We start from the raw sequence: 14,581 nt of genomic DNA, 5'->3' as shown, positions 1-14,581 counted from the left end.
AAAATGTTTGAACCCGCCCCCCGGGAAACAAGATCCATACACAGCATCTCCAGACTCAAACACCACACGACAGTGTGATTTGAGTCTGGCTTATTAGCCAAGCTACTAATTTTCGGCATGCAGCAACAAGTCTACATTTTGATGTTATTTATTTTGTAACTTCCTTAAATGTGCAGGATGCACAGAACAGATTGACACTGGTGAAAGTAAAAAGAAACATTGACTTTGATTTTATGTTTTATTTTTGTTGTCAGTTGCCTATATCGTATGTTGTTTCTCAGTCCCTACAGAAACCCTGAAGGAGATTGATAATGTCTTCGGGAGCACAACTCCTGAAATGACCAAGAAGCCTGAGGGAGATGCTGACAAAGAACGCCCAGATGTGAAGGATCCCACTCCACAGCCTCCAGGTGTAAAGGATCCCAGATTACAGCCTCCAGGTGTAAAGGGTCCCATTTCACAGCCTCCAGGTGTAAAGGATCCCACATTACAGCCTCCAGGTGTGAAGGGTCCCACATTGCAGCCTCCAGGTGTAAAGGATCCCACATTACAGCCTCCAGGTGTGAAGGGTCCCACATTACAGCCTCCAGGTGTAAAGGGTCCCACATTACAGCCTCCAGGTGTAAAGAATCCCACATTACAGCCTCCAGGTGTGAAGGGTTCCACATTACAGCCTCCAGTTGTGAAGGATCCCACATTACAGCCTCCAGTTGTAAAGGATCCCACATTACAGCCTCCAGTTGTGAAGGATCCCACATTACAGCCTCCAGGTATAAAGGATCCCAGATTACAGCCTCCAGGTGTAAAGGGTCCCATTCCACAGCCTCCAGGTGTAAAGGATCCCAGATTACAGCCTCCACATGTGAAGGGTCGTACTCCACAGCCTCCAGGTGTAAAGGGTCCCACATTACAGCCTCCAGATGTAAAGGGTCCCACATTACAGCCTCCATGTGTGAAGGGTCCCATTCCACAGCCTCCAGGTGTAAAGGATCCCACATTACAGCCTCCACATGTGAAGGGTCCCATTCCACAGCCTCCAGGTGTAAAGGATCCCAGATTACAGCCTCCATGTGTAAAGGGTCCCATTCCACAGCCTCCAGGTGTAAAGGGTCCCACATTACAGCCTCCAGTTGTAAAGGATCCCACATTACAGCCTCCAGTTGTAAAGGATCCCACATTACAGCCTCCAGTTGTAAAGGATCCCACATTACAGCCTCCAGTTGTAAAGGATCCCACATTACAGCCTCCATGTGTAAAGGGTCCCACATTACAGCCTCCAGTTGTAAAGGATCCCACATTACAGCCTCCAGTTGTAAAGGATCCCACATTACAGCCTCCAGTTGTAAAGGATCCCACATTACAGCCTCCAGTTGTGAAGGATCCCACATTACAGCCTCCAGGTGTAAAGGATCCCAGATTACAGCCTCCAGGTGTAAAGGGTCCCATTCCACAGCCTCCAGGTGTGAAGGGTTCCACATTACAGCCTCCAGTTGTGAAGGGTTCCACATTACAGCCTCCAGGTGTAAAGGATCCCAGATTACAGCCTCCAGGTGTAAAGGGTCCCATTCCACAGACTCCAGATGTAAAGGATCCCAGATTACAGCCTCCAGTTGTGAAGGATCCCACATTACAGCCTCCAGTTGTGAAGGATCCCACATTACAGCCTCCAGGTGTAAAGGATCCCAGATTACAGCCTCCAGGTGTAAAGGGTCCCATTCCACAGCCTCCAGGTGTGAAGGGTTCCACATTACAGCCTCCAGTTGTGAAGGGTTCCACATTACAGCCTCCAGGTGTAAAGGATCCCAGATTACAGCCTCCAGGTGTAAAGGGTCCCATTCCACAGCCTCCAGGTGTAAAGGATCCCAGATTACAGCCTCCAGGTGTAAAGGGCCCCATTCCACAGACTCCAGATGTAAAGGATCCCAGATTACAGCCTCCACATTTGAAGGGTCCCATTCCACAGACTCCAGATGTAAAGGATCCCAGATTACAGCCTCCACATGTGAAGGATCCCACTCCACAGCCTCCAGGTGTAAAGGATCCCACATTACAGCCTCCAGTTGTGAAGGGTTCCACATTACAGCCTCCAAGTGTGAAGGATCCCACATTGCAGCCTCCAGGTGTGAAGGGTTCCACATTACAGCCTCCAGTTGTGAAGGCTTCCACATTGCAGCCTCCAGGTGTGAAGGGTTCCACATTACAGCCTCCAGTTGTGAAGGCTTCCACATTGCAGCCTCCAGGTGTGAAGGCTCCCACATTACAGCCTCCAGTTGTGAAGGCTTCCACATTGCAGCCTCCAGGTGTGAAGGCTCCCACATTACAGCCTCCAGTTGTGAAGGCTTCCACATTGCAGCCGCCAGGTGTAAAGGGTCCCACATTACAGCCTCCAGGTGTGAAGGCTCCCACATTACAGCCTCCAGTTGTGAAGGCTTCCACATTGCAGCCTCCAGGTGTGAAGGGTCCCACATTACTGCCTCCAGGTGTGAAGGGTCCCACATTACTGCCTCCAGGTGTGAAGGGTCCCATATTACAGCCTGCAGGTGTAAAGGATCCCACTCCACAGCCTCCAGGTGTAAAGGATCCCAGATTACAGCCTCCAGGTGTAAAGGTTCCCATTCCACAGCCTCCAGGTGTAAAGGATCCCACATTACAGCCTCCAGGTGTAAAGGATCCCAGATTACAGCCTCCAGGTGTAAAGGATCCCAGATTACAGCCTCCAGGTGTGAAGGGTCCCACTCCACAGACTCCAGATGTGAAGGATCCCTCTGCACAGACCATTCCAGTGGAAAATAAAGCAGTGCCTGAAAAAGATTCCAGTGTTCATAAAACTGATGAGAAGAAGTGTCCCACTCTGGACTCCTCTGTGGAACGTAGAGTGGACAAAGAGACTCTGAAACAAAGTACAGAAGGACAAAAGAATGAAAAAGAACAAAAGACGGGCAGTACTTTCACGTGGAAGTTTGCGTGGTTACGGGTGAGTTCTACTGCCCGGAAAGGAAACCTTGATGCCGGACAAGAGGCCGGCGCAAAAAGGGGTGCGACTTGCAACGATGACACCTCGATGGTCGAGAGAGACACCGAAACCGAGTGCACGCCTGTTCCAGTGGAAAAGAACGACGCGTCTGAGAAGGATTCCTGTGTCCATAAACCTGATGAGAAGAAGTGTCCCACTCAGAACTCAGACACAGAGACTCTGAAACAAAGTACAGAAGAACATAAGACTGTGAAAGGCAAAGACACCCGAAAGGGTGACTCGGGAGAAAAGGCCGGAACAGGAAGGGCTGCAACTAGCAAGGACGTCACGCCAAGGGTCAGGAAAGACAGTGAAGCCGAAACGGAGAGCAGGACACCAGAGAAAAGGCGGAAGAGCGACCACGCCAGGCCGGAGGTGGGGGTCAAAAGACAACGACTCAGTGATGCAGAGGAAAGCTCAGCCTGCACGAAGACTCAGAAGGCGTCCAAAGAAGAACAAGACAAAGCAGGAGACATAAGCAGTATTAGCCAAACAGTGGAGGCCTTGAGTGATGTGGCAGTGGAGACAAACGCACGTGATCAATGTGTAAAACATGAAGGTGTGTATCTGCCGAGTCTTCTTCTCTGGTGGTGGTGTTTCGCTGTTCCATTTAAGCATCTGGTATTACAGATATGACACTCAACAGTGTCTTGTCCTGCTGTTTTAATTCAGATCAGTTAATTCTGTAGTGCAAGGCCACACGGCAAATATTTGGCCCTGTTGTACAACCCAGATAAGGCAGTGAAATGCTAAACGAGACGATACTCTCAAGTCTCAACAGATGATCATGAAATAACTGTGTCAAGGGTGATGGGTATAATGTATTTGTTGTGTGATGAATGCGTGTTGATAACCCTACAGTGAAATGCTTCAGATTTCATTCATACCTTCTCCTGGTTGTTGTCTGTTTCCTGTCACCACAGGGAAGCGGTATGAGACCGATGACTTGGACCTTTCTCCTGACATGCAGCTGGACAATGACATTGAGTACATGATGGACCTCCTGGACCCCTCTATGCTGCATGGGATAGGTACAGTTGGAGGCCATCGATATTGTCCTTTTCTTTTTGCTGAGGTTTGCGTGATCTGCGCAAAAGGACAGTTAACCCATTTTGGGCGGGAACCCCTTTTGGTGTTTTAAACATTATGTTATAATTTAGCTATTGAAAAATAGCAGATCTACAAGCTCATAGCGCGCCACCAAGTGGCGCGCTACGAGCTTGTAGATCTGCTATTGGAGGATTTATAAGGATTTTTTAAAATGTTGAGGTCAGGCCTAAATGGGTCAAATGATAAGGGACAATATCGGTGGCACCCAACTGTAGGCTCCTGTTGTATTCACAGTGGCAGACCAAAGCCCTTTTTTATTTTCCTAACCTTATTGGAATCAGATTGGCTTTTTATCAAGTCTGGAAAAAAAACACCACCACATGGAAACAGACCTTTCCTAATCAGATTTGAAGCACATCCCTGGGTGGTTTGAAATGTGATTCAAAAAAACGATTTATAAAGATCCTAGTCAGTTCAGGAGTTTGAACTTGTCCATCTCTGTGTGTGTTAACAGCCTTGAGGAAAGAGAGAGACACTTTGAATGGACTCCAACCGAACGCTCCTCCACAACCTGCAGACACCCTGGCTGCTTCTCAGGTGTCCAACAACATCCAGGTCTGCCCCACGCATCCCCAGGGCCTTCAAACCCTTCCATCCACATCTGACGGTCAACCCCGGCCAAGTACACTCATCTCTGCTGTCCAGGACAAGCCATTCAGTGTTCAGCCACCAACCGACAGGTGTCACCCCCAGGTCACTCCAGAGGACATCATGGACCCTGCAGATACAAACATAGCCCTGTGGCACTACCTCAACGACACTGACAGAACGGAGCCAATCATTGGTCAGCTTACTCTCAAGTTTTTGTATTTTCTTTGTCTTGAAATATCTGGTTTATAGCATTGTGAGATGTTCCTCTAGACAGCAAAGTATACTATTTTGTGATAGATATGTGCGAGATAATCTTAAATATGTGGAAGAAATCACTGCTTTTCTGAAAATGGCTTCTACTGTATAAACTCTGAGCTGGTACGACACCATCGTACAGTGTGGCAAACAATCTTTACTCAGATGGTCTCGATATCTTGACAGTTGTTACGCAAAAATATATCGAAGTTACTATTCAGGATATCTCAAGTGTAGATATTCCCATTATACGTGGTAACTACTCTTTAGTTAGAATATCACATTGTGAAATGATCATCTGAATTTGAATTGATTGATTTAATTAACAGAAACCTGCTTACGCTGCTACACCAATTCACAGCTCACCTCGTGCTGCTAAACCTCACATTGGCACATTAGTACATCATTGCTGTTTTGGTCATAAACTGCAGTTGCTATCACAGCTAGTTAGACAGAGAAGCCACAACCTTATTAGAGCCTGTCTTGCTTTGGTTCAGATAATGTGTGATGATCATTCATTAATTACCATCTACCTGCCATTGTGTTCACTACGTGACTGTTCTGTGACGCTGTCCTCCAGGCCTGAGCATGATGACAGAGTTCAGGTGGCCGCCGGAGCACAACGCATGCAACTATTTCCGTTGTCACTGCTGTTGCAGAGTCATCGTCGGTGACCAATACATGAGTCACATCATATCTTCAGATCACCGCTACAACTACATAGTGAGTACTGTATGTGAGCCTGCGGTAGCGGCTAGGAAACCTTGCATACAATGGTGTTGCCAACACAGCATGAAACGGGCGTAGTGTTTAGACTGTTTACCGTTTGTGTTCCAGGAATGGCAAATTCTTGAGGTGGTCAGGATGATGATACAGTTCATTATCTGAGCATTATGGAAGGGAGCAAAAGCATTGAATGCAAACTAAGTTCAGCTGAGCTCAAAGTATAGGAGGTGTGTGGATTATGTATGAAAACAACCTTTAGCAAATAGAAGTGCTCCGATCAGGTTTTTTTGGGACTGATCGCGATCACCGCTTGTTTTTCTCACAATCACCTGATACTGATACAGATCTTCTGCATAAGGGCCAAATTTGAATATTTCCAAAATTATTATGTCAAAACCGACGTGTGTGTGTGTGTGTGTGTGTGTGGGGAGGAAGGGGAGAAGATGCAAAACGATATTGTACTATTATATCTGATTGACTTTCAGCTTATGGGCTGTGATTCACTGAATACTCTACATTACTACTGAGTAATAAATAATCATCTTTATCAAGTATTCAATCAATCACTGTGGGCCTAGTTTGACCTTGCTTTAACAAGGCCATAACAAGAAATGCATTCTAGGGTGCCCGCTGGCCTAGTGGTCCAGGCGTACCCCACATGTAGGCTCTGGCCTGACGTTGGGTGTTCGAGTCCCGTTCTGGACGACCTTTACTGCATGTCTCTCCCCCTCTCTCTCCCTCTTTCATGTCTGTCTTCACTGTAACTGTCAATAAAGGTACAAAAGCCACAAAAAAAAGAAAGATAAATGCATTCTATCTTATATTATCACTGATTCAAACTAGAACTGCAACTTACTCTACATGTTTGTTTTTGCAGAAAAAGTTGCGTCCTAGCATGGTCCATGATTGGCCAAGCAGTGTGGACCCTAATGGGCATCCCAGAGATCTGAGAGACCTGGCCCAACAGGTGGAGAGAGATGAGGGATGTGGAAGACTGAAGGTATTTTTTCTTTTACCAGCAGACCAGCAGAGTCTTCTACTGACCAGCCACCCGGTCATCAAATTATTGGCTCAGGAATGCGACATTTTTGGTTAATCCAAGATGTATTAAAATATGGTGGGAAAAAAACATATAAAGGAGTAGTTCACACTGCATTAAATGTTTTTTCCACCATATTTTAATAACTCTTGGATTAACCAATTCAATTGATTTATTCAATTGAAAACAAATAAGAACGATGGTTGCTGGAGACAGTATAGTGCCCATTATTGCATAACACATATTTCCATGCATTGTGGGATATATTGCATGCCATTAAGGTATTCCATATTTTGAAGAATTCAGATTCAGAAACTGAAAACGTAACGATTAAGAACCCTCATGCCATTTCCCTAAGATTTAGTGTTTGTAAGCGGGATTCTGAAAAGCTGTAGCAGTATTGGAAATGGAAGATAATAGTTATCATGTACTAAATGGTATGTAGCCATTTAAAGAGTGTTAATAAGAAGTTACTTTTTGTGCCATTTTAAAGGTGACTGTGATGAAGTCATCCACAAGCCAATCCCTGAAAGCTACTGCCAAATCCCCTTTGAAAGCAGACGGTACAGGCAAAACAGCGGATGTTTGTCTTAAAATGAACGAAGACCTCAAAACGATTCTTATATCCAGGACTGTGGCTGAATTAACTGAACTGTCCAAGAGCTGTCGAACTGAAGACACGGCCAAAACCTTTTCCAAAGGCAACTCTGTCACAGCAACATCACACACTGATGTTAAAACTACGACAACATCTGATGCGCTTGCAACCAACTCAAAACTTGCCACCAGTTCCAAAACTACTGCAACCCCATCCAAACCTGTAGCCCCATCTTATGCTGCAACCATCTCCAGTTCAACAACCGCCATCTCCAATCCTACTGGAGACAAGACACACCTGACGCAGACTACCTCCAGTGCAACGGCAACAGTGTCAAGAACAACAGCCAACTCCAAACCCACTGATCATGTCTCCAGTGCAATTCCAGCCAAATCCACTGCAGCCATCTCCAAATATGCTCCATCTACAACCACCTCTAAAGCTACAGGTCCAACAACAGTCTACCATTCCGCTACAGTCATGCCCAAGCCTACTGCAACCATCTCAAAAACAACTCCAGCCATCTCCAAATTGTCCAAATCCCTCACAACTATCTCCAAACCTACTGCATCTACAGGAGCTGCATCTAAAGCTACAAGCACTTTAGGTAAAGCCACCGTCTCCAGTGCAGAATTTGCAATCACCAAATCTACTGGAGTCAAGTCACTTAAGACCCAGACCACCTCCAGTGCAACTGTAACCATCTCAAGAACTACAGCCAACTCTAAACCCACTGCACACATGTCTAGTACAACTCCAGCCATGTCTGAATCCACTCCAGACATCTCCAAACCTCCTTCATACACAACCACCTCGCCAGCCTTCACTGAAGCTTGTTGGGCATCTATCTGGCAAGATTTTGAGGCTGATGTCGAAGCTTCGAGCACTTCAGGTAAAGCTGTCACCACCAGTCCCACAGTTGCAGGGGCCTGTGATACTGTAGGTTCCCCCAAAAACAAAGTCACCTCCAACACTAGCGAAATCCCCTGGGAAATGTCAACCCATGTCTCCACGCCCGGCCATATGCAGACCTCTATGATGTCAAATGATGATGATGATGCAACACAGAAGAGAGAGACACAGCTGCATATCTCACTGGCGACAGCCATGTCTCCTGCATCTGACTGTTGGAGCAGCCCTGTCGAAACACCAGAATCCACAACAAATGGACCTATGGACCTAGTGGGTCAGTAGTTTTATTTTGTTTAATCACCTTTCTTTCTTTCTTTCTTTCTTTCTTTCTTATATACATATATTTACATATTTAAACATATTTATATGTTTAAATATGCAAATTAGGCATTACATGCCCAAATTTGTGCTAGTTTGCATACATTTTGGGACGATAAATCTGAAGATCGGATCAAATTATTGTTTCATTTTCTTGACATATTAGAGACAAAGGAAATGGGGATTTTAGATATCTCTAATTATCACTCTGTCAACGGGCATAAAAAACCCATTTTTGCCATGTTTTTAGGAATACAATGTGATTTAATTCAGGCTATGAATTATATATCAACAAACTTGTTGCTTGCCTTGTCTACTGAGTTGGAGGCTTGGGTTCGACTCCAGCTCAGGGTGCTAAACGTTACAATATATATATTTTGGCAGTGCCTTGATGGCGTCATAATGGCACATTTTATTCATTAGCAAAAGAGTTTCATAGTACCGCATTAATTATAATAACCTGGGTGTTAAGTGCGGAGCTGTGGTTTTTGCTTTGGAAGTAATTGTGCTCTTTCTCCTTTAGCTCTGGCTAAAATAGAAGCCATCCTGAGACAGCAGAGATGGTCACAGGATTCACCTTCTGCAACTAAACCTCAGCCAGAGAGCCTGAAACACCAGGACATGTCAACTGTTTTACATGAACTTTCACATCACCCTAATGGTAAATGTAAAGCTAATATAGAGGATACTGTAGGATGTCGTTAGTTGTCAACCCATTATCATTAGCCTGTTCTCAGTTTATCATCTCAAGCTGTTTCTGACCCATCATCGTATATTTTCACTCATCCACCAACCATCGCTTCCCTCCATCCATAGGCAATGAAACAAATCACATCGCAGACCCTTTGGCCACTGGCTCAGAATGCTCACCAGTGCACACCTTACCAATACCCACTGACACCCAGCCAGAAGGTCCACAGAGCTGTGGTGTTCAGCTAGAGAGTTCTGAGGACATCAGTACACAGCCAGTGACTCTTCATGATTCCAAGACACAGTCAAGGTCTCCCCATGACTCCAGGACACAGTCAACGTCTCCCCATGACTCCAGGACACAGTCAAGGTCTCCCCATGACTCCAGCACAAAGTCAAGGTCTCCCCATGACTCCAGGACACAGCCAATATCTCCCCATGACTCCAGGACACAGTCAACGTCTCCTCATGGCTCCAGGACACAGCCAGTCGCCCGTCGGGATGTAGGGACACAACCAGTGGCTCCTGAGGACTCTGTTAAGCAGCAAGGGATTTCTGAGGATTCCAGGGAATGGCATCAGGTTCCCCAGGACCCTGGTACAAGGCTGCAGGTTCCCCAGGACCCTGGTACGAGGCAGCAGGTTCCCCAGGACCCTGGTACGAGGCAGCAGGTTCCCCAGGACCCTGGTACGAGGCAGCAGGTTCCCCAGGACCCTGGTACAAGGCTGCAGGTTCCCCAGGACCCTGGTACGAGGCAGCAGGTTCCCCAGGACCCTGGTACAAGGCAGCAGGTTCCCCAGGACCCTGGTATGAGGCAGCACGTTCCCCAGGATACTGGTACAAGGCAGCAGGTTCCCCAGGACCCTGGTACGAGGCAGCAGGTTCCCCAGGACCCTGGTACAAGGCTGCAGGTTCCCCAGGACCCTGGTACGAGGCAGCAGGTTCCCCAGGACCCTGGTACGAGGCTGCAGGTTCCCCAGGACCCTGGTATGAGGCAGCAGGTTCCCCAGGATCCTGGTACAAGGCAGCAGGTTCCCCAGGACCCTGGTACAAGGCTGCAGGTTCCCCAGGACCCTGGTACGAGGCAGGAATCTCCTCAGTGTTCTAGCACACGACTCTGGCCTCCCCAGTACTCTGGTACAAGTCAGAACGCACCTCAGGTTATCACTTCAAGTCCGTCACTCCCAGGGATAACGATTGACAGCCGCCTGTCCTGTTACCTGAAAGCCATGTCAGACACCGATAGACAGCGAGTAATAGGTGAGTGTTTTTCTTTTCTTTTTTTGTTTGTTTGTGTTTTTGCCCTTATGTGCAAGTAAAAGTTGAGATGTGGTTGCAGTGGTGTCGGCAAGGATTTACAAGTATCATCATTGTGCGTGTGTGTGTGTGTGCGTGTGTGTGTGTGTGTGTGTGCGTGCGCGTGCATGTTTGTGCGTGCTCTCTCCCCCCAGGTCTGAGATCGGTGTTGGAGTGTCAGTGTGGAGAGATATCCAAGAAAGAGATACTATTCCCATTCTACATGTGTCGGAGCTGCCAAGAGACTGTCCAACTCAAGCGCATCTGTGAACACATCATTAGCGTCGATCATCAGCTCAAGTACATGGTCAGTGGCCTCTCCGGTATACTTCTCACAACCCTGAGGAACTCTCACATCTGAGTGAATTGCATCAACTAGTGTCTAGTTACTAGACACTAGGGTTGTCAGTAACTGATAGTTTTGCAACCGGTTAGCCAACATAATTATTCAGTGGTTATTTTGAAAGTTATTTATTGATTTATGTAAAAAAAAAAAAAAAAACAGTGTAGCGTGAAGCAGAAATACAATTACGATGACCCACATACCATATAAAACCATAAAAAGTAGCACTTTTAAACACTTCTGGGCCATTTCCCGGTTGATGCCAAACTTTGCACACACACACTCCCTAGATGCCAACGATGAACCTCTGCCCCACATTTTCCAGAACGGCCTGTTATAGCACCACCAGGAGGCCGACATTTGTAAAACACATTTTTTTATAATACTACTCCAGGTTTTGTCCAAAAATCCCGCAAATCATTACACAGTATCTCTATAGTCATGTGCTCGAGACAGATCTGTCCGATATTTCATATTCCATCCTAATTGGCTAACATTGGCTTTCAAAGTTTGCAGGATTGGCCCGTTTTGAACAAAAAGCCTAAAATCATGAACGCAGCGTGCAATTTACGTGAAATCTTTCACGCACTTTCCTACTAGGCTGAGGAATATATCCCACAATTTTCACATTGGCCTGTTATAGCACCAACAACAGGTGGATTTTTGCAAAACACATTTTTGTAACAAAATGCCTCAAATCATCCAATTGCCATCAGAGGCGTAAGAACAAATGTCACCCTTTTCACATTGGCCTATTATAGCGCCACCAGGAGGCCACAACCTGACCTGGCCTGGAGACCTGTGCCCCGAGGGGCACTTGTTCTAGTTTAGTTTTCATTTTCAAAAGAATGTTACGTGTTTTTTAGTATATATTTAGTAAATAGTAAATAGTTTTACATTTTACCTAACAACTGTGTTAATGTCACACATTGTCTTTAAAAACAATCACAAAATATGATAGTGTCTTCTGTATGTTTGCATTAGTGGAAGGAGTTCCCTCATTTAATGACTGGAATCAGGAATATGGAGACGTGGAATGAGAATCAGAAGATGAAAGGCTTTGAGCTTGCCGTCAACAAAATCGCTGTACGGGAACAGTTCTACCAAATGGATGCTGAGGTAACCAGTTTGATCATTCCTGAAGCGCTGTGGATTCCGCCATTGTGTTACAAAGCTAAAAGTGCAACGGAACTACAGTTGTTTGAAAGCCCCAAAACAATGGTTGTTACACATCTTGGGTGCATACAGTCATAAATCAGAGGTGTTCATGTTCAAGAATCATGCCCTACGTCACTTCAGGTTCATTAAGTAAGGTCCCATTAGCCATTCACATTAACACCCTGAACGCCCAGGACGAAGTTCTTTGTCCTTTCTATTAGTAACGCCCGACGCTCAGGACGAAGTATTGTCCAAAAGACGAAGTTTATTGATACGAGAACGGATCGCATGGTTGTATAGCCCAGGCGCGCCTGCTGGGCTCTCCTCGGTGACGCGCAAGAGTGAGACGTCATCGAAAAACTCCCTCCCCTGTTTAGCTGATGAAAACGAAAATCTTAAAACGTTCATAACTCACGATCTAAATCATCCCGTCTTTTTATGAAAAAATATCCGGTGTTAGACGGCGCTCCGCGGTCCAGTCGCTAGTCTCGATAGATTTATTCTTGTCTCCCGTTGTTGTCGATCGACTCTAGAGTGGTGTGGCTATTGTTAGCTGCTACACACACATCAACCACTTCCGCCGGTCCGTCCGGAAAAGGGGTCCGTGTTTATAAATCGACTGGGCGCATGAATGTAATGGATTAAATAACCCTGGCCGCTTAAAGTGTTAAGTAAGGTCTCTAAACTACCTCCCCCTGGCCAGCCGGGGCGCCTGATGGAGGGGAAAGGAACTGGTTGGAATAACGTGTTCCTTCCACGTGCTACCTCCAACCAGGGAAACTCCCCCCTGTCAAGTGTGAAGGAGCTGGCGGGTTGGCGGAGGGTGTGTAGAGCCCAGAATCACATTAGATAATTGACACAGGGGTGAAAAATGGGTTACAAAATCGTGGGATAAAAAATATGTATTGTATATGTAAAAAAGTATTGGTCCCCTTACCCATGTCCCCCTCTTTAATGTAATTTAATCCAGAATTAATAGTATTTTATTTAACGTTCGTTAGCTGTTTTTAGCCATCCATCGCTAGCCTCCGATGCCACCCATGTTCACATCAAATATCCAAAATCGTCCTCGTACACACGCACGTGATCAAAGCATTTATAGCGCTCAGATTTAGCTAATGAATGATTAGAGCTTAATCAAACTTTTACACTTCCTGTTCAACTTGTATATCCGAGTCTGGACTTAACTATTGTAATGTTTTCTCTTTTCAAGGTTCTACCACTTGACAAGACCTCATATCATCGTGTCCGAGTGGCTCAATTCAGAGAAGGTATAGTACTTTTGTCTCTTTGTAACCTAACCAGTGTCATTACACGTCCATGTCCATTCACAGCTGTGGTCCTTGAATGTGTGGTGTTGTAACTATAGTGGTTTTATTGTTGTTTGTAGGCATCCACATACTGGAGGACATCTTGAGACAACAGAATGTGACCTCCTGTCCACCTGCTGACCAACAACCACCAAGTGAGAACCTCTTCATCTCATTCTAACATTGTTTTAGTGGAACATAAAGCTTGTCTGTAGACGGACATGTCGTTGTTCTGCCTTCTGTTGAACAGACCAGCAGAGTTCACAAGACCCTCCTCTCATAAGACACTGTGTGAAGTTTATAATCTTATCATTGTTTCTAATACAGAAGCGACCGACAAAGAAAATGTACGTTTGAAAAAGAGTCTGATTCAGACTACTCCGATAAATTTGGCCATTGTGAAGACTGAGCCGATCCCAGAGCGTCTCGCAACCCTGGACGCTCACAACTCAAACATAACAGGTGTGTGAGGTCAACATTACTCCCAACACATAGAATGTTGAATATAAAACCATGTCTAATTGGTCTAATTGTCTCTCTGCTGTTTCCAGTCACCATTAAACAGGAGGTGATGCAGGAAGACCACACCCACCCCTGTTTCTCTGGACATACAGGTAAATACTGACGCTTATACTGGAACACAACTTGTGTTGTTGTCCTTACTTACTTAAAACTGTATGGAAGTAATTTTAATGTTTGACATGCTTGTGTAATGAATGTCTTTGGGTGGGTTGACAGTCTGGCATGTATCCTAAAATATTTGTCTTTTTTTCTTCCCCAGAAAAGACACAAACGGTGAAACATGGTTCTGATTGCGTGCCATTTCATGGAAATGCAGGGGCGGTCAAACGGAGAAGAATTTCAAAGTCTCCCGATGGTGGTGGAATGTGTGACGGCACTTCAGGTTCAAATGTCTCTTCGCTTGCCAGCCACTGTCCCTCTCCCCAAAACCAAGAGGCCAGAGTGAAAGTAGAACCCATTCAGTGCCCTCCAACAAATCCAGCATCTACTTCAACCACACCTTGGTTCATAGAGACTCCACTGCTTAAACGTGAGCCACAGTCTGAGTGTTTCACTCTCCAAAACCAAGAGGTCAGAGTGAAAGTAGAACCGAGTCACTGTACCTCTCCCCAAAACTCAGAGGCCAGAGTGAAAGTAGAAAGCACATCAGCTGTGGTTTCTCAAGTGCCGGACTGTGAGTCTTCACAAATGCGTCCTCGAC

The 14,581-nt window shown here is 45.8% G+C and overlaps 1 protein-coding gene across 1 annotated transcript in view; it reads left to right on the top strand.

The window, feature by feature from the left end:
• LOC306938735 (uncharacterized protein) overlaps positions 1 to 14,301 on the top strand; it is a 55,103-nt gene extending 40,802 nt beyond the window's left edge. The window contains exons 24-38 of the mRNA XM_079523002.1: positions 282 to 3,572; positions 3,937 to 4,044; positions 4,578 to 4,907; positions 5,550 to 5,692; positions 6,573 to 6,695; positions 7,228 to 8,518; positions 9,086 to 9,223; positions 9,379 to 10,512; positions 10,704 to 10,855; positions 11,876 to 12,010; positions 13,263 to 13,320; positions 13,440 to 13,514; positions 13,687 to 13,821; positions 13,911 to 13,973; positions 14,146 to 14,301. Coding sequence (XP_079379128.1) covers positions 282 to 3,572; positions 3,937 to 4,044; positions 4,578 to 4,907; positions 5,550 to 5,692; positions 6,573 to 6,695; positions 7,228 to 8,518; positions 9,086 to 9,223; positions 9,379 to 10,512; positions 10,704 to 10,855; positions 11,876 to 12,010; positions 13,263 to 13,320; positions 13,440 to 13,514; positions 13,687 to 13,821; positions 13,911 to 13,973; positions 14,146 to 14,171 — 7,202 coding nt within the window. The 3' untranslated portion in view covers positions 14,172 to 14,301. The remainder of the gene's footprint in view (positions 1 to 281; positions 3,573 to 3,936; positions 4,045 to 4,577; positions 4,908 to 5,549; positions 5,693 to 6,572; positions 6,696 to 7,227; positions 8,519 to 9,085; positions 9,224 to 9,378; positions 10,513 to 10,703; positions 10,856 to 11,875; positions 12,011 to 13,262; positions 13,321 to 13,439; positions 13,515 to 13,686; positions 13,822 to 13,910; positions 13,974 to 14,145) is intronic.
• The last annotated feature ends 280 nt before the right edge of the window (positions 14,302 to 14,581 follow it).

Source organism: Electrona antarctica (assembly GCF_951216825.1).
Source record: "Electrona antarctica genome assembly, chromosome: 15".
Lineage (NCBI taxonomy): Eukaryota > Metazoa > Chordata > Actinopteri > Myctophiformes > Myctophidae > Electrona > Electrona antarctica.
Note: the sequence above shows the minus strand (reverse complement) of the source record. Positions and strands in the feature narration are given on the sequence as shown.